The 18,926-nt window shown below is 43.5% G+C and overlaps 1 protein-coding gene across 1 annotated transcript in view; it reads right to left on the bottom strand.

The window, feature by feature from the left end:
- The window catches only part of FRMD3 (FERM domain containing 3), a 313,236-nt gene that overhangs the window by 38,944 nt on the left and 255,366 nt on the right, over positions 1–18,926 (bottom strand). Inside the window, exon 14 of the mRNA XM_079927578.1 lies at positions 17,441–17,565. Coding sequence (XP_079783704.1) covers positions 17,441–17,565 — 125 coding nt within the window. The remainder of the gene's footprint in view (positions 1–17,440; positions 17,566–18,926) is intronic.

Genomic DNA, 18,926 nt, shown 5'->3' with positions numbered 1-18,926 from the left:
TCATTCTGTGTAATGTTTTTTTTTTTGTTTTTTTTTTTTGCGGTATGTGGGCCTCTCACTGTTGTGGCCTCTCCCGCTGAGGAGCACAGGCTCCGGACGCGCAGGCTCAGCTGCCATGGCTTATGGGCCCAGCCGCTCCGCGGCATGTGGGATCCTCCCGGACCGGGGCACGAACCTGTGTCCCCTGCATCGGCAGGCGGACTCTCAACCGCTGCGCCACCAGGGAAGCCCGTGTGTGATGTTTTGAGCTAAAAATTTTTAAACTGAATATTTTCTTCAGGGTCTGACTTTCTGAGTGCTATTTACCAAGATCTGAGCAAGCCTCAGTTTGCCTGCTCTTCACCTCCTTCCTTCTCTGACAGAGTGTCCATGAAAGACTGCTTTAGAAGATGCTCCATAAGGACAGACAAGCCTGCATCCAGGTGAGCCGGTTCACAGACTGGTTGGCTAGTCATTCATTCATCCAACAGATACTCCCTGAGCACCTTCAGTGTGCTAAGCACACCGAGTGCGAGCCTGATCACGGTCTCGGCCCCCTCCTGGAGGGCGATATAGTTGTGCAACAGGTAAACCAACCAATAGACAAGACAGCATGAGTGCTATGAAGGGAATAAAAGGATGTTATCGTCATCAATAACTTGGCAGGAGTGGTTTTGGAGGTGAAGCTTCAGATGGAGCCGTTGGGGAAAGACCATCTTAGGGTGACAGTTTCCCCTACATCTTAAGAGGAGACAGAAGGATCCCAGTTATGCAAGGATACCTTATCATATACTGCATGCTTATCTGGCATAGGGAAGTCTGTTTGGGGGCTTTCTTTCTGGCACCTGAATCAGCGTCTTCATTACTTTTGCTTTAGAGTAATGATAGGTCACCCTTACTGAGGGCTTGATATGCACCAGGCTTTGCTCTAAGCCCTTCATATACATTCTCTCAGGAATGCTGATCTTATTTTTGAGAGTACCTTTGTCTTTTTCATAGTTAAAAAAGAAAAAAATATATATATCCTGTTGCTATGGGTCAATTAATACTTATGACTACCGTATTAACTAGGGTTATTATCTCTAAATTTTACAGATAAGGAAACAGAGGCTTAAAGTTAGGAGCCACGTCCTACAAAAATAAAGGAGTGCCTTCCAGGAACATCATACCTTCCCCCAAACACACAGCATCACTGAACCTTCCTTCTCCCTCACCCTTTATCTAGACAAACACCCACCTGTCAATTCCACCTCCTAATTCTTCTTCCTCACCCACTTCCCAGTCTCAGCCACCTCACTGGAGTCTGATGCATCTGCCCTCTCACCCTCGGACACATTCATCTCAGAGTATCTAGATACAAAGCAAGTTTTAAAAAACACACATCTGTTCACTTCACTCACTTCAAACTGTCAGAGAGCTTCTTTCAAACATATCCAGTAGGGATTTTCTTGGAACTTTTAGCTCATAAATTTAGAACAAAAGCTTAGTGATAATTTCTCATGGCCACAGAATCTTAACAAATAGAGATAGATTCCATACACTTAATGGAAAATCTAAAGATGAAGAATGGCATTTGCTTAAATAACCTTCCCAATTGGGTCCCAGAGTATAATGCTGGAAACTTCTCTAGAGCCTTAGGAGAAAAGGTATTAAGTAACTTCTCAAGTGAATTTGCTTAATGCTTTGTCTTTTAGGGTTTTTTTTTTCTTTTCGTTTTCTGGTAATCCAGATTCTATCAAACAAATCAAAGAGAAAGGAAACCCACAGTGGGGTGAGGGGCAGGACAAGTCTAACTCTACGAAAGCCTTAGAAGTAGCATGAGATGCTCTAGCTGCAATGAAATGGGCATCTCAGTCTTTATTTCCAAATCTCTTCTGCCAAGCAGAAAAAGCCATGAAAGGACCCACCGGAGACTGAAAATCAAGAGGCCTGCTAACAGCCTAAGAACCTCTCACACTTCCTCATATTTTCCTGACACTCCATCTTATTTCCAAACAAGAAAGAGCATATCATTCCAAGCAGTCAGCTTTGGGTAAGAAACAAAAGTTAAAAAACATGGTTGTGACTTAAGATAAAAGTATTGCTGGGCCACTGCCTCTATCTTCCGAAGAATGAATTTAGCTCCTGCCCCCCAAAACTGACTACAAGATTTCTTCCTAAATGTTTAAAATGAGCATACTCTGTTCCAATAGGGAAATGTTTAAATCCTTAAAAAATAAAGCTAGAGCAAAGAATATAAAAAAAAACCTCACTAGTTATTTTTAAATGACAGAAAAAGCCTAATGTATTACAAATACGCATTGTACTTACGAGTTCTCAGTGGAAGCAGGTGAGAACTCTGAATTTTTCTCTGTTTTATTCCATAGTATGGCTTATATTTAATCTTAGGGCTTAGGGTCAGGAACAGAAAAGTTGGCTAGAATGGCTCACCTTCCATTCAACCATCCACCCGTTAATGAACAGATACCAGGCACTGTGCAGGGAGGGGCACCCAGTTAGACCAGACATGTAAACTAATGGTTAGACAGAGGAGTTTCACGAACCAAATGTAAGTGGTGTCTCCAGGGAAACGGACAGCAGAGTGGAGGTTGCCAGGGGCTGGCGGGGCGGGGTGGTGGTGGAGATATTTGTCAAAGGGTACAAACTTCCAGTTATTAGATTAACAACATCTGGGGGTCTCATGTACAGCATGCTGACTGTAGCTAATAACGCAGTATTATATATTTATATGTTGCTAAGAGAGTAGATCTTATGTTCTCACCATAAGAAAGAAATGATAATTATGTGATGGGATGGAAGTGTTAGCTAACTCTATGGTGATAATCATTTTGCACCATATAAATGTATCAAATCAACACATTGTACACCTTAAACTTACACAATGTTATATGTAATTATATTTCAATAAAGCTAAAAAGAAGAATCAATGCAAGAATGAAAGCGAAGAAAGCTATTAGTTCTGTCTTTAAGCCAGGGGCATTTCATAGAGGAGGAGCCACTTAACAGTATGGATCTAGCAGATGGAGCACAGGGAAGTTGGAAGAGCAGCCCTAGTAACGGAACCAGCAGAGAGGAGTCCACATGGGCCTGTGGTACTGGGGCAGCGCGGGGGGAGCTGCATTCACAGAATGATGAGAGGGTTGAGCAGGACCAAAGGAGGGAAATAAGGCTGGAGAGGTGAGCGTGGACCAGATTGTGAGGAGCCATGAACACCTTTCGGGGCTGGACTCTGCTGCACAGTCAATGAGGAGGTTCTAGAAACTACTTCAAATAAGGGTGATTGCTCTAGCAAGAGTTTACAGGATGGGTTATAGGGAGATCAATAAGGAAGATACTGCAGTGTCCCCAGAAAGAGAAGAGGGGACCTGAAATGAAGCTGTAGTGGCAGGCTGAAGAGCCCGGGCAGATGTCAGAGTTACTTCTGGGATGGACTTGACGGTGGTGGCTGAGTGGATGTGGAGCATGGGAGGGGTATCAAGGCAAGGATGGCCTCCAGGTCTCTCTGGTTGGGGTAACTTCATGGATGGTACTGTCATTAACCAAGTCAGAGCAGGAGCAGTTTGGAGACTGGGATTTGGGGAAGGATGAGAACATGAGTGTAGTCGTAAACCCATTAAGTTTGATGTGTGAGCTGTGAGCTGTTGTGTGGCGTCCAAGTGGAGGCGGCCAATAGCAGCTGAGAGTATAGGGTGGCGTGTGAGGCTGAGCTCTAATACAAGGAAGCTAATCCAAGAGAAACAGAGAGGAGGTCAAGGTCGCCCTCGTCAGTGAAAACACCACACCTAGAATCCTGTCTCCTTATTCCAAGTTCAGTGGTCTCTCCATTTCCAAACACCAATGAAGAGCAAGCTTTACTGTCTTCCAACCGTGGTAAGGCAATGTTTTAAAATGTTAATTGACGAATTCACCTATGCTCACAAAAGTCCTGGAAGCCTTTTCTTCATCCTCAGCCCAGAGAGCAAACCTAACCTACCCAACAATAAAACAATGACCACAAATACTTAGCCATTAATCTCACAAACCATTCTCCAAGACAGAAAGACCTCCTCAACCTGCAGACTGCACAACAGAATTCTGAGTAAAAGGAAAATTGAAGGGGTTACAAGTAGAGGAGAGTGTAAAATAAGAGACCCCAGTCTCCAAGGATCAGGTACCATCCGTTGACAGCACCAAGGAGCCTTATGGGAGTCACCACCCAACAAGGCACCCAAAGACTGTGCAGATGCAGAACTGTCCATTCCCTCTCTGATTTATCTACTATAGGAGACACTCTTATTCACTGGTGCATGGTGCTCTTAAAACCCTGTGAATAAAGATAGGGCCTGAATACCTATAGATACTCCTCTATAGGGGTGATGGTAACATGAAGGGAAACCTTCCACAGCTGTCCATACATGAAACCAGATGACAATCTCCCACAGATGTTGGACAGGGACCAGGAATTTCACAACTATCTTGCATTCTTCAAAAACATGCATGAGGAATTTCCTTGGAGAAGAATTTAAGCCATCTCTCTCTGACCAAGATGACCTATAATTCAGATTATTCCTTCCACATAAACAAAGAGTTTTTCCTCTATCCTGGTCAAACCTAGGACTTGAAATTTGCCCGATGTTCCATAACTTAGATATATCAAGGTAATCTATTCACAGTGCAGTGTTGTCAGATGTCAGTGCCCAGAGGTTTTCCTGTAAGAATAATGGGTGACAACGCTGTCCTTACTGGCTCCAGTTAGAACAGGTTCCTTTCGTCTGTTGAGAACTCTCAGCCAAGAATCTCCTTCCTTTGTCTCTGTTCAGGATGAATTTGTTTTCTCATCACTTCTGCTGTATTATTTCACTCCCTCCAGGCACAAGTCGCCATTACAAATGAACCATTTTTCTCCGAGTAAAGGAAATTGAATTGGGCTGCATCAGTAAATGGAACTCCAATTGTTTCCGTATTTCCCAACAGCTCTGCAGATGGTATTAAGAAACAGGCATCTGTGTCTCCCTGTTGAAAGAAACAGGCTCTTCTGGAACTATGGGCTCCTTGTGTTGCTGCTAGGGAACCAAGAAACTAGAGGCAGCAGGACCCAATCCTTCACCCAGCACACGAGCCAAGGGCCTCTCTCTCTCACACTCTAGTTGTATGCTCAAAAGAGAAACACAAATGGCAAGAAATGCAAGAAAAATGTCCAACCACTCTAAGTTTTGCCTTTCAAATTCTCAAAGATTTTAAAAAACGGTTATACTCAGTTGTGTAGCTACATAAGACACATTCATATATATATATAATTTAGGTAGGAGATGGAGGGGGTGAAAGATATTTTTGTCTATTTATGTGATCGAATAATGTATGTCCGTTAAAATTAAAACAGTGGAGGAATATTTAATGCATAGACAAATGTTCATGTTACATTAATAAGTGAAAAAGCAGATTACAAAATAGTATCTCTAGTGTAGTCCAATATTTGTTAAAAATATATAGAATGGATTATACACATTCATACCACAGTTTGAACACAGGGGATTGCAGGTGCTTTTAAAATTCTGGATTTGTGGTTTCTGTATTTTCCAAACTTTCTACAATGACTATGTATATTATAGCTTTTGATTTCAGATTAAAAACAAAAACAAAATAAAACAGAACAAGTTTGGCTTCTGGCAAAACCTAATCCCAGGAGAATATTCTCCTTATATGCTTTCTTTTACATAAACAAAGGCTGTCCTGGCTGCATTTAGAACTCATTCATTCATTTGTTCATTAATTTGACAAGCATTAACTTAGCTCCTACTGTGTGTCAGAACATCTCTAAGTGGTAGGGACAATGTCAGGGTGGGGCAGGCAAAGTTTTTGCTGTCGTGGAGCTGACATTTTAGTCGAGGGAGACAGTCAACAAACGAGAGGACAACTAAGTAAATTAGAAGTGCTGGATAGTGCTAAACACTGACAAAAATCAAACAGGGTGCTGGCACAAGAGAGAACAAATGACTAGGTTTGGAGAATTACTCAGAATTGGGTACTCAGGGTTTCCAGAGAGCTGAAATTTGAGCTAAGACTTAAAGAAACAGCCAAAAGCAATTACACTCCAATGAAGACGTTAAAAAAAAAAAAAAAAGAAAAGAAAAAGAAACAGCCAGTCATGCACAGATCAGAGGAAAGGCCCTTCTAGGTAGATAAATCAGCTGTGCAAAGGCCCTGTGGTGGCAACAAGGTCAGAAGACCAATGTGGTAGGAACACAGAGATTCAAGAGGAAAGCAGTAGGAAATGGCCTAAGGGTGGGTAGGGATCAAGCTCACAGGGCCTCATAGGGAACCTAACTAGATCCAAGTTCCACTTATAAAAGATCACCCTGGCTGCTGTGTGGAAAACAGGGGTCGGGGGAGGTGGGCAGTGTAGAAGCAGAGATACTGTTATCTCTTGAGGGAGACAAGAGTGGCTGCAGCTGGAGTGGTTGCAGTGGCAATGATTCTGGGGTATATTTGAAAGGTTAAAGTGAAAAGGATTTTGCTGATGGATTTGACAGTTTTGTATTTCATGACACCACTGGGCAGTGAGAGAAGTTTAACCGGAGACGATGGGCATTTAAGATCAGACCCCTCTACTCAAGATGGGGCCAGTGCTGGGAAAGAGTCTGCTCTGAGAAGGAACAGAACAGGGCCCTGAGAAACACAAGACAGGAAGGGAGCACCATGCAGGCTGTCCACCAGCAGAGTATGGCCTAGCCCCAGGGAGAGGGGCCCTCAAGGTCCTGGAGGAGTAGAGTACCAGGGGCACCACCAGGGCAGAGACTCAGGAAGGGAGCAAGGCTGGCATGCAGACCGGGAGAAGACAGGGCAGAGCAATAGAGAGAGCAGGACTCACAGCCTGAGCCAAGAGGCTGGGCTTCAGCCTATCCATTCCCTCCCAGAGCAAGGTAGGATTGGCCCTGGAGTCGGGGGTGGGGCTAAGCCTCTATTTAGGGGCCAAATGGTGCAGCTGCAGAGGGGCTCAGGCAGAGACTGACAAGCCATAGATCCCAAGGGCTGCTCTCTTTTTTCTAGTATGGACACTCCTTCCTTTAATGGCAAAATCCAGTCTGTGTTCAGATTACCACGTGGGTCATCCTGAAAACCCTATTTATTTCTCTTTCAGCCAGACCATCTGCCCATTTTCACATTTTTTTTTATGCTGAAGTGGAGACTGGGGGGACTAAAAAGCTCCCAAATTGGACTTGTCTTCTAAGAGGCGACATTAAAGGAGGTGAGGGCTCTTTTAAGTGAGGAAGTGTTCATTTTATATTCCCTTTTAAGCTAGCTGCTATTAATTTTCAATTTTATGCTGGAAGTTTGCAACTTACAAAAAATAAAGGAAAAATGTAACCCTGCTTTTATAGATCATTGTGCCACAGGCTTACTGTTTCATTAACCACATTTAAAAGAAGATGTTTATACCTTTTGTTTTTGGAGGTAATGATGAGTGATCCAAAAGCACGTAATTAAGAACAGCAGGAATATGGGGAAGAATTACTAAAGGACAGTCAGAGTGTGGAGGAAACTTAGAAACCATCTCACCTTGTTTTATAAAAGAGGAAATAAGATCCAGGTACTGCCAGTGTCCAGCACATACCAGAGAAGAAGTAACTGTTTATCAAGTGAATGAATGAACCCCAGCCCTCTCAGTCTCTATCCAATGCTCTTCCCACCACCAGAGGATCCCCACTAAGGTTGTGTCCTGTGTATACTCAGAAAGTAGAGTCCATCTCACTCCTGGGCATATATATGGACAAAACTATAATTTGAAAAGATGCACGCACCCCTGTGTTCATAGCAGCACTATTCACAATTGCCGAGACATGGAAACAACCTAAATGTCCACCGACAGATGCATGGATAAAGAAGATGTGGTATATATATACAATGGAATACTACTCAGCCATAAAAATAGAATGAAATAAGGCCATTTGCAGCAACATGGATGGACCTAGAGATTAATATACTAAGTGAAGTAAGTCAGACAAAGAAAAACAAATACCATATGATATCACTTATATGTGGAATCTAAACTATGACACAAATGAACTTATCTACAAAACAGAAACAGACTCACAGACATAGAGAACAGACTTGTGGTTGCCAAGGGGGAGTGGGGTGGGGGAGAGATGGCCTGGGAGTTTGGGATTAGCAGATGCAAACTATTATATACAGGATGGATAAACAACAAGGTCCTATTGTATAGCATTGGGAACTATACTCAATATCCTGTGATAAACCATAATGGAAAGGAATATGAAAAAGAATGTATGTATGCGTATAACTGAATCAACTTGCTGTACAGCAGAAATTAACAACATTGTAAATCAACTATACTTCAATAAAATAAATTAAAAAAAAGAATTTGAAGGGTTTTTGAAACAATAACAACAACAACAACAAAAAGAGAGTCCAGCATTCATGTAAATCGGGGACTCAGGGCCACCGCAGAACACTTCAGTGAGAGTGACACAGCACCTACCAAAGAGCTTAGCAAAGGTCTAGACTGTGCTTGGATGACTCACCCTGGTTTACCAGCATGAAAGACCATAAGCATGTAAAATGGCATGTCACCACCGTAACTAGAGCAGATAGATCTCACATCTATTTTAGGAATCTGGAGTTTTGGCATGAACAGGGATTTGAGAGTTTCAAAAACACGCCCTGCCTCTTCTTCTTGGTGTACTCATTGGTAAGATCTAGAGCAGCTATATCCAAACCATTTTTGGGGGGAAACATGTTTGTTCATACTTATGAAAAAATGAGTATTTATTTATAAATTGGATACATGTACAGTTCTCTTGATATATATCCATTATAAAACTTATGCAATAGAAATTTTTTGAGGAGGTGATAAAAGTAAAATCCCAATAGAAATCTGGATAGTTATTTCCTCCACCCCAGCGGGCCACTGTATAAATGCAGGGTCTGGAAGCCATGGCTCTAAGGCCTCCAATTCTCCATCAACCAAACCAAGAGAAAAGCTGCACCGCTCTGCAGATGGCATTGGACATGCACCCCAGTGGACACACCCAACATCCAGCCTTGTGCCAACTGACCAGAGCCTCTTTTCTGAACCCTGCCGATACTGCCCGAGACACCTCCCTAAAAGAGTGGAACTAGCCTACACTGCCCAACACTTTCTTTCACATGATTGGCACAGGGTCTTAACAACAGAGGTGGGAGGAAGGGAGATTCTGTGAGCTCCTGCCTCAATGTAAGCCTGGGTATCACAAAGAACATTTACTTAACACTATCAACCCACTAACAGAAACAGTAGAAAATAGGACCCCATGCTGACTGTGGAATCCAGAAAATGATAGCCTCTGCTTTCTAATGACAATGGTTTAGCAATATCTTCACTTTTCCTCTCCTGCGGTTTCTTAGGGATGTGGTGGGAATGTTTTCTTGTCCGAGGGCCAAAGCAGAATGTCTTCCCTGTCACAGACCACACTCCGGCTGTCACAGCTGCTCATATGCTGACACTCTCGCCTGGCTCACATCCTAACCCTCAAGGACCGTGACCAGATTACTTCATGGGGCACTTGACTGACATATATTTTTTTTATCCCAGCTGAATCCTTTAAAGCAATTGATTATTAATACTCAGGTGTGGCAGCCAAGTGCCAACCTGAGCCGGAGCAGTGATTCGGGAAGCTCAGAACTGAGCTGTTCTCACTAAGAAGACAAAGATTCTCAACACAGGCTATGAGTAATTAGAACTAGGCCTGGAGTGAGCCATTCCTTATTTAACAAATTCAGCTTTAAAATGAGAACATGATTCCCAGAGGGGAGAGAGCCTTCCTGCACGAAGGCTGTTTGCCCTGCAACCCGGGTCTCCCAGGAATTCTGTTTGGTGTGGCACATGCGTCCACAGCCTCACCACCACTGGTGCCCAGGGAAGGTGATGCTCCTGGTGGGCTGGATGTCTCTGAGGAGTCACAGGGTCCTGGCAGGCTGTGACTGAAGGCCAAACGCTCAAACCCTGCCCCGAATATGCAGCAGCTCTTCTCACTGAATCACAGAGGTTCCCCATGTTTATATAGGATAAGATGTCTCTTTGGATAATTCATTTGTTGTCATTGAAACCTACATGTAGTTCCACAGTTAATGGTTCTGATTTTGCAAGAAGAAGTTGAACTGTTTTAGATGAATTTGACAAACAGGACCAGATCCCAGCCCCAGTACTCACCCAGCTCCGTGACTTTGGGCCAACAGTCTCCTCTCTCTGAGCTTTTGTAGAATCCAGAGGGGCTGTGCTACATCATGGCTCAGCAAACGTTCTCTCTAAAGGCCCAGATAGTACATTTGAGGCTTTGTGGGCCAAGAGGTAAGATCAAGGATACTATGTAGGTACTGATATAATCATTTAAAATGTAACCATTAGCTCTAGGGCCAGAAAAAAAAAGAGGCAGTGGGCCACCGGCCAGTTTGCAAACCCTTGTGCTAGAACGTCCTTAACATTCCCTCTAACCCCCAAAAACTATGAACAATATTCCTGGCCCCAGGTTTGCATACTTATTGTGAAAGACCTCAAACCACAGTCCTGGAATCTAACCTTGACATGAAGCAAAAGAACTGAAGAATTTAGAGCTGGAAAGCGTTTGAGTGGTGCTCAAGTCCTATCTTCTTGTCTCAGAGACGAGGAATATGGTGCTCCCAAAGGTGGATGATCTGAGACCAGAGTTTGTGTTTCCCCATTGGTGCGAGGCATTAATGCAGAAACAGAGCAGCTACCCAAAGCACCGCTGTGTGTATGCTGAGGAATACGATATTTCCTAAAATGAACAATTTATCACATTTAGCCAACTACAGAACTGAAATGATGCACATGTTGGCATCGTATGATGTAAAATACCAAATCCATGTAAGATACAAACACTTAAACTGCATCAGGAACAAGGCATTTAGCTTCCTTCCAGCAGGGTAAATGCTTCAAATTACAAAGCTCTCTTTCAAGTACGTTAAGTCATCAGTAAATACCAGAAACCAAAGTTCCAAAGATGACACCAACTCCAAAGAAAAGCACCAAAGGGGAAGGTGAAAGCTTTGAGGAGCTTCCAAATACAAATTTGCAGAGCTCACTCAGGAGGCCTTTATCTCTTTCCCTAAGTTGCTCTTGGCATCTCCTACCCTAGAGGAGTTGCCGACGCAAACTTCCCAAATTCAATAAATGTGATAAAGAATTCTGAAGTTTGGCTCTGCTAATCCGATACTGCAGTTATAAATAAAACCAGAAGCTGGCCTCTGCTCTGCGGAGGCTCCTAGCTCCTGTGGAAGCAGGTTCGGCTGCTGTATGCCTATCAGCAGTGGGAGACCGAGGGTGCCATTAACTGGAAGATTTGGGAGAGCCCAAACCTGAGCAATGCCAAAAAGATGCTTAAAACAGCACTTTGTGTGAGTTCTTTCTAATTCAGGATATAAACCCATTTGTCCACATTCGCATTAAATATGCTCCCAATTCATGGTTTGACCTATAGTTCAATTTATCATATGTTTTCATGCACTCACGTTTTCAACATTAAGCAAACAAAGCAGGAATTAAAAAAATTTTACACTCAAGATGACGGAAATGGCCTTAAAGCACATAGGGACAAAAATTATTAACACATTAACATCGACTGGCTCCAGCAGGTAGGACAATCTGGAAGGTGGTCTTTTTCTCCTTGTTTATGCTTTTTTATTCTATCTAGATTTTCTAGAAGATGATAAATTAGTTTTATAATGAGAAAATACAAACAAATAGCCACCCCAAACCCAATGGCAGGGACAAGAGTAATTAGAGCTGGTGCTAACGGTCTGCTGTCACCAGGTAGCAGTAACCACAGGGGAAAGGTGGCCCCACAGGACTTAGAAACAGATCCTACTGTTTGATGAAACATAACATAAAAGAAATTTCAAAAAGACCAGTGCGTCACTCCCAACGCATATCCTGACATACCCTAAGCCAAAAGGAAGAAATTACTTGGCACATGGGGGAAAATGGCATGGAAGAGAGACTCTGACACCCTGAGAAGAGGGTAAATCTGTTTGAGCCCTGGCCATGGAACTCTACAAAGGAAGAAAAGAGGGAGAAAAATTTTCATATCAGATAACCAGGGAGGAGACCAGACTCACTGGAGTCAGTGTAACCATGGCAGCCTTGGGCTGTTAGAGATTCCAACAGTGATGGGATTGGAACAACTGTGTAGGGTATGAAAGGCTCTGCCTGCTATGGTACAGAAAAACCTGCACATGGAGACCACAGTTGGCCCTGCGGGTCACCTGTTAAGTGTCAGGGTGGAGCAGGGCGGGGTCACAAGTGTGGCATGCTTGACGGATGAGAACTATACACTTTTTATATGCTCAAAATGCCTTCACAGGTTCACATACAGACTTTCTAGAATTTCAATGACACCAACTTAAGTCACCTATGGTTAGAGCCAGACACTGTAAATGACCCTTAAAACACCCCCACTGCTCCCCACCCACCCCACACAGAGCCACATCCATGACACACACATGCACTCGCATACACATGCACACACACAAACACACACATACACACTTACAGGGACAGTGCGAAAGTGTGGCTCGGGAGAGTTAGTTTTACTGCCCTACTTAATTCCCATCTATTCATCGACATAGACATTTTCTCAATCGCATGCAAATGCAGCTTTAAGCCACCCTCAAACCAATCACACTGCCATCCCCAAGACATTCCTTTATGGAAATTTTGGTGTCTCCATTGTGCTCTTGTTTTGCCAGCAGGAGGGTGTCAAACGTTTTCAACTCTTATTTAGTTGTGTCTACCAAGGAGAAGAAAGCATGGTTTCCTGCCTGTTTAATGAAGCCAGCTCGTACCATCACTCTGGTGGACAAGAGTGACCTTCACGGGGCGTTGGTAATTGCCAGCTACCAAGTCTCACGTGATACATTCCATTCCCCTTCTCTACCATAATCTTTCCTTAACGAAAAATACACTCTACTAATAAAACATGCAAGCATTTTGCTGTATACACTGTGGGAACCCTACTCCATTTTGCATGTGAATATATTCAGATTAATCACTCCTGAAAATGTCATTTTCACCCGGAACAATTTCCACTCTCAATATTTTCTTCTCCGGAAATTTTCATAAACTCGAAGTGGCACTTTTCAAATGGTTTGCTATTCACATCTGAAGCTTTCCACAGCACTAACCTACTTGGATCCCGTAGCTGAGCAACTGTGGGGTAACGTTGAAAACTTTCTCACTGCTTAGTGGTGCCTAGGAACTGATTTTGTTTTTTCTCTACAGACACAGCCAACTCAGAGATAATCCTCCAGCTGTCGTTTGGGTGAACGGGGTTACGCGTTCTCTCCCAGAATGCCCCTGAGCTCATCTGGGCAATCATGCTCTCTCCAGCTGTCTTTGAGAATCTTGAAGTTCCAGGAAGAATAGAAAGAGATTGTCAGACAAATGGGTGGTCGGGACCCCCGAGAGTCATGACGGCAGCAGAGATGTCACCACCATGGCACCCACGCGAGACAAGGCACCAGGACCTTCCCATGACCTCCAGGAGACGGTGACTCCAAGGGTCAGGGTTAAGGTCCTTCTTTCTTCTCCCAATCTGATTTTTTAATAATTCCTAATCAGACAACTCTTTTAACAGGGCTCAGGCTGCCAACCTTCACCTGTTTATCGATCCAGTTTCAAAATGTGTGATGTGAATCCCCCAAACAAGAATCGGAGCCACTGTATAGAGACGAGGAATAACGACGTCAAAGGTAAGCAGAGATGTCTGAGTCTCCTCCACTCTGTGTCTGAAGCTCAGTGAAGTATCTAACTCTTCCAAAGGTTCCAATATCTAAATGAAATCATTTTTGCCATCGCCTCTCTGATGTTGACATGTCACTGGAACCTTCCTGTGTCTCAGAACAGTCTCATTTCCAAAGAGGTTAAGGTCTTTTCCCTCTCAAGTTCTTGGAGACAAGGGCAGCACCTGGACAGGAGTCCACAGGCACCTTACGTGTGTCAACAACTCTGCTGCTTACTAGCTAGAGCCCACTGCCTCCTCCCCATCCCACCTTCTGCCTCAGCTCAACCCTCGTTTAATCTAGTCTCTGGGCTATTGCAGTGGCTCTTGTGGGGTCTCTGTGCTTCCAACACAGTAATTCTCAGGCAGTTGTTTTGTTCCCAAGGGCATCTGGCAATACCTGGAGACATTTTCGGTTGTCCAGACTGGTTGGGTACTACTCGATAGAAGCCAGGGATGCTGCTAAACGTCCTACAAAGCACAAGCCAGCCCCTGACAAAGAATTATCCAGCTCAACGGTCAATAGTGCTGAGCTTGAAAAACTGCTCTAGCCATACCCATCTCTAATCTGTCCTCTGCCCACACACAAGAGATACAAAACACAATTCCAATCAGGTCCATGCTTGAAATCCTCCAGTGCCTTCCAACTGCCCTTGGGTTAAAGTCTAAACTCTCCAGCAATTTGGGTGAGGCCCATCACAATCTGGTCCTTCCCTAACTTTCTGCCTCACCTTTCATTCTTCCCGACCCCTCTTCCCTGGAAGCCACACAAGCATCCAATGCAAGTTGACTAGACCACCCACAACTCCCTCTGCCTGTCAGTCTCATCCATTCATTCCTGTGCCCCCAACTTTATGCCATGTACTCTGATAAGACTGAAAGGGAACAAGAGGCTCTCCAGGCAGCCTGAGGCACTAGTATCTCGTGAGGCACACAGAAAAGTGAGCATGCAACCCAATCAGCAGAGGTAGAACCTACACTTCACCTCTGTGATCCCATTGCTGTCTCCCCAACAGGCTGTGAGTCTCCAGGGAAAAGAGAGTATCTTCATCTTCATAGGGCCACAGCAACTTTCACAGCTAAGTATGGTCTACTTAGTTGTACACCACATCTTTGCCAGAGCTGTTGTATTAAGGAAGGAGTGAAATTCTAATTTCTTCAATTTGGCTCTTGATCAGACACAAAAAATTGCAATATCAAAATACAAGGGTGAAACTAAATTCATCACACTGCATCTGCCCATCCACAAAAGTGGAGACATCTTTGTTGAAAGCTGTATTCTCTACCTCTCTTCTCTTCATATATCAGAGACATATAGAGCTATTAAATAACCTATTTATCCCTATAGAATGTTTAAATCCCATTACCTGATACTCGAAGACAAGACACATGAAGCAGAATTTGACTCTAAAATAGTAACTGAGATATAAGGGTATCAAGAACGTAGCTATGTTGACTGTGGGAATCATAACTTTGAATTTCACGGTACCTAAGAAGATTTTGCTCTCTTTTCTAGACTGGGAAGTTCTTTCTATATACTGGGCATTTAACAATACTGTCGTTTCTACTTCTCTTCCTTTTAAATTGATTCTATATCCTGCAAGTTGCTATGATTTGCCTGAGTTTCAAAACCCACAAAGATGTTCCATAAGGGGACAGTTCTCCTAGAAAAGAGGATTTTATTAGATAGTTATAGAGCTATTTTGGACATTTAAACAGAGAAACCTATCAGTTTGACTTTACAGTTGGTGAAAGAATTAAAGATTCATATTTTAAATAACTGGAAAAATTGAAAATGTAGCTCATGGATTCCTATCATATATTATGGAAATTTAAATTTTTATTGCAGTTAATTATAATGCATAAGTCTCTTGTCCACACAGTTGTCATGTTAATGACAAGGCTAGTATTTAGAAATGGAACCTCATGATAGAAAATGGAGCAAAACAGAAGTTTCTATTAATTGAATGGAATGAAGGGTCCGGGGAAAGCTTGCCCAGGCTCCCGTTCACATCTAGGGTGCTCACAAGGCATCAGTGGCCTGGCTTCCATATTCCCCATGGTAACGGGTCTTTCGAGCTTTATTCCCATCTAGGCTTTCATCTCTGCAGACAAGGCAAAGTCACAATCCTAAGCTTGGGTTATGTATTTTCCCCTCCTCTTCTCCATTAGCCATATCATCCTTCATTCAAACTTGGGTTAATCCTGACCTCCAGAAAAAATGATTTCCACTCAAACCAACTTCCAGACATATGGGAGGAATCCCAGAAAATCACTAGTGATCAGAAACAAAAGCTGCTTTCATTGCACTTTGAGGAACATACAAAAACGGAGAAGGTGCTGAAACATGTAGACAAGCAACATGGACCCAGGGACCCCTGGGCTAAGAAATTTAATTTAGCATGGAGCTTACGGAGTTGGTTGCTGAGACAGAGCATAAAGGCGCTTATCACAAGATCGTTCTGGTTATCATCGTCCCGTGGCTGAGCTGGGGATAAAGGTGTCTCCTGAGACCCCATCCTTCGTATCTTGCACATTTTCCTTCCACCCATGAAATTTATGGCATCCCATTGCCCAGTCCTCCTTCCAACCGTTCAAGTTTCCTTTCAGGAAACCCCTTACGCTTCAGTGTGAATCAGCTGCTGCGACCTCTCCCAAGGCTATGTGCATCCTAAGCCGTATCTTATTATGGGCTGAAGAGTTTTCCCCTGTGGAAGGGATTCTTGACTTAAAGCTGCAGGTAAAGGTGATCTCTCGGGGACACAGTGACCCGCCTTCTTGAAACTGCCCAGTACCCAGATTTTAAAGGATGAAATTAAAATCACATAAATTTAAGGAAAGCATGTTATGTTTGGGTTCAAGGTTCCAATAATTGTATTTTATGTGAATTTTTAAAAATTTACTTTGAAATTCATGAGAGTGGTATTTGCCTCACCAGGTATATGTGGTAAGCAGTGTGGTAAGATTCTTCCCTGAAGGAAAGCCCTGAACAGCAAAAAAAGAAGCCTAGAAGCACACATGTTATAGCCTTTACAAATATAACAACTTTGGGGCTGAAATGGACCGTATATATTTTAGCTTGTATCAAAACTGTCAGACAAGGCCCTGTGGAAAAGGGAATTCTTATTAAGGGACACAGAAATAGTGAGGCAGAAAGGGGATGACCAGTGTAGAGATGTTTGTGGAGAATTCGTTACAACCACTAATTTAATTGTGATTATAGTCAAACACATCACCATCTAATAGAATTTTCTGTAATGATGGGAATGTTCTTGGTCTGAGCTGTCCAAGATGGTAGCCATTAGCCACATGTGACTGTTGAGCATTGGAAATCTAGCTAATGTGGCTGAGGAGCTGAATTTTTAATTTTAATTAACTTAAAATTAATTTTAAATAGCTACACATGGCTAATGGCTACCATATTGGATAGTACGGGTCTAACACCACTACTGCTTTAACTTGTAATTTTTGGAACGCTTTGTACCAGTGAACTCTCTCCAGGAGAAACTGATAGAACTCTCAATATAATGCAGTCTTCCAGCTCTGAAGAGTTTAATTACTAAAAACACAGCTTATGACTCACTCTGACCCCTACCCCAACCCATTACCCAAGGTACCCAGGGTTGGTGCCTCCCTCATTCCCCCAGGGTAAGCCTGCAATGCCAGGCTCTGGAAGGAAGTGTACTTACCCTCACCCAGTGGAAGTTCCTCTTCCTGCTCGCTGGGGGACGGCCGCAGGGGCTGCAGGGGCTCCATGTTAATGATGAGTTGTTTGTTCAAGGAGTGGGAACTGCGGCTCTGAGTAATGTTGGTTCTGAAAACAGACACAAGCCGGAGGGAACTGGTTTCAACTGGGAACACCGGCCCTTCCATCTCAGTTGGCTACCCGAGCTGGGAACTGCCCATAGACTCACACAGTGCATTAGGCCAGAGGTAAAGATGACACAGCACTTAAGACACACAGTCCTTGTTATCCTTAAGGTCTTGATACGTGGTATAATGTCCATGTGTTCTAATGCAACACAGTGAAAGAAAACGTATTTCTCCACATATCATCAGACTTGGACATGCTATGTGACAAGACAAGGCATTGAGAAAAGACATGGGCAACAAAGATACACAAGAGGCAGGTATCACTGAACTACATATGCAGAAAAGTGAATGAAGGGCATGGCTCAAAGTAATTTAACAACCACCAAACAAACACAAAAACAAAAAAACTCTGCCAGGCAGATGCCACAGGCTTTCCATAGCCATGAGTTGGATGTCCAACATTTAATATCGATGCTTAATATTCCCATTCAAATTCACACCCCACTCATGAACCAAACACAGAACTCAGCTCCACTTTCTCCTTCTGAAAGGAGCACACGTATGTCACTAGCTCAATGGGCAGTAGATGGCAAGGAAAGGTGTCTCGTCAAGCCTACTGGCTGATAGCCAGGAAGCCCATTTACACTGTCTGCCCTGACAGACAGGGACGTGGGGTACCTCTGGTGGGTGTTTCAGCACCCTTCCCATCCCCATGTCTCCTGTCAAAACCCAAACCAACCCATCCTTCAAAGATGATGTCAAATGTCTCCTTCTTCTTGAAGCCCTCCTGGATTGCCTTCACAACGAACTCCCTCTCCCCCTTCCTTCTCACACTACTGTCCCTTCTTTCACAACCTGTCACATTTGTCACCTCTGTCGCCCTGTAATTATAGGGGTACTAATCAGCCCCACCTTGATAAAGCAACTTAAGGGCAGAGACTGACCTATCCATTCTCATGTGCCTTATAGCACCTCCCTTGGCATCTTGTTAAGGGGTGTTCAGTTTGAAACTGAAGTAAACTTGGCATTAAGTTGCCATTTCAGACTGTCACAGGTGTTCTCCAGGCCAGTTGATGGGACCGCCTTACAGCCCAGGCATTTCTGTTGGGCATAGGAGCTGGACAGGGAAGAAGCTGTTAGCATCTAGAGTTAAAAGCTGCCCCCCCCCCCACCAGCTGCCACTGACTGGAAAGGAAATTTATAAGGACTTGCTTAACCATGGAGTTCTTTTCTTCATTATTTCATTCTACAACCATTTATTTTGCAGCTGGTATGTATGTATTGTTCTGGGAAATCATGGTCCTCACCTTAAATAACTTACTCTCTAGAACCATGACTTTCAAACTTTTTTGATCAAGACTC

Source organism: Stenella coeruleoalba (genome assembly GCF_951394435.1).
Source record: "Stenella coeruleoalba genome assembly, chromosome: 7".
NCBI classification, from domain to species: domain Eukaryota; kingdom Metazoa; phylum Chordata; class Mammalia; order Artiodactyla; family Delphinidae; genus Stenella; species Stenella coeruleoalba.
This window is presented reverse-complemented; position numbering and strand designations above follow the sequence as displayed.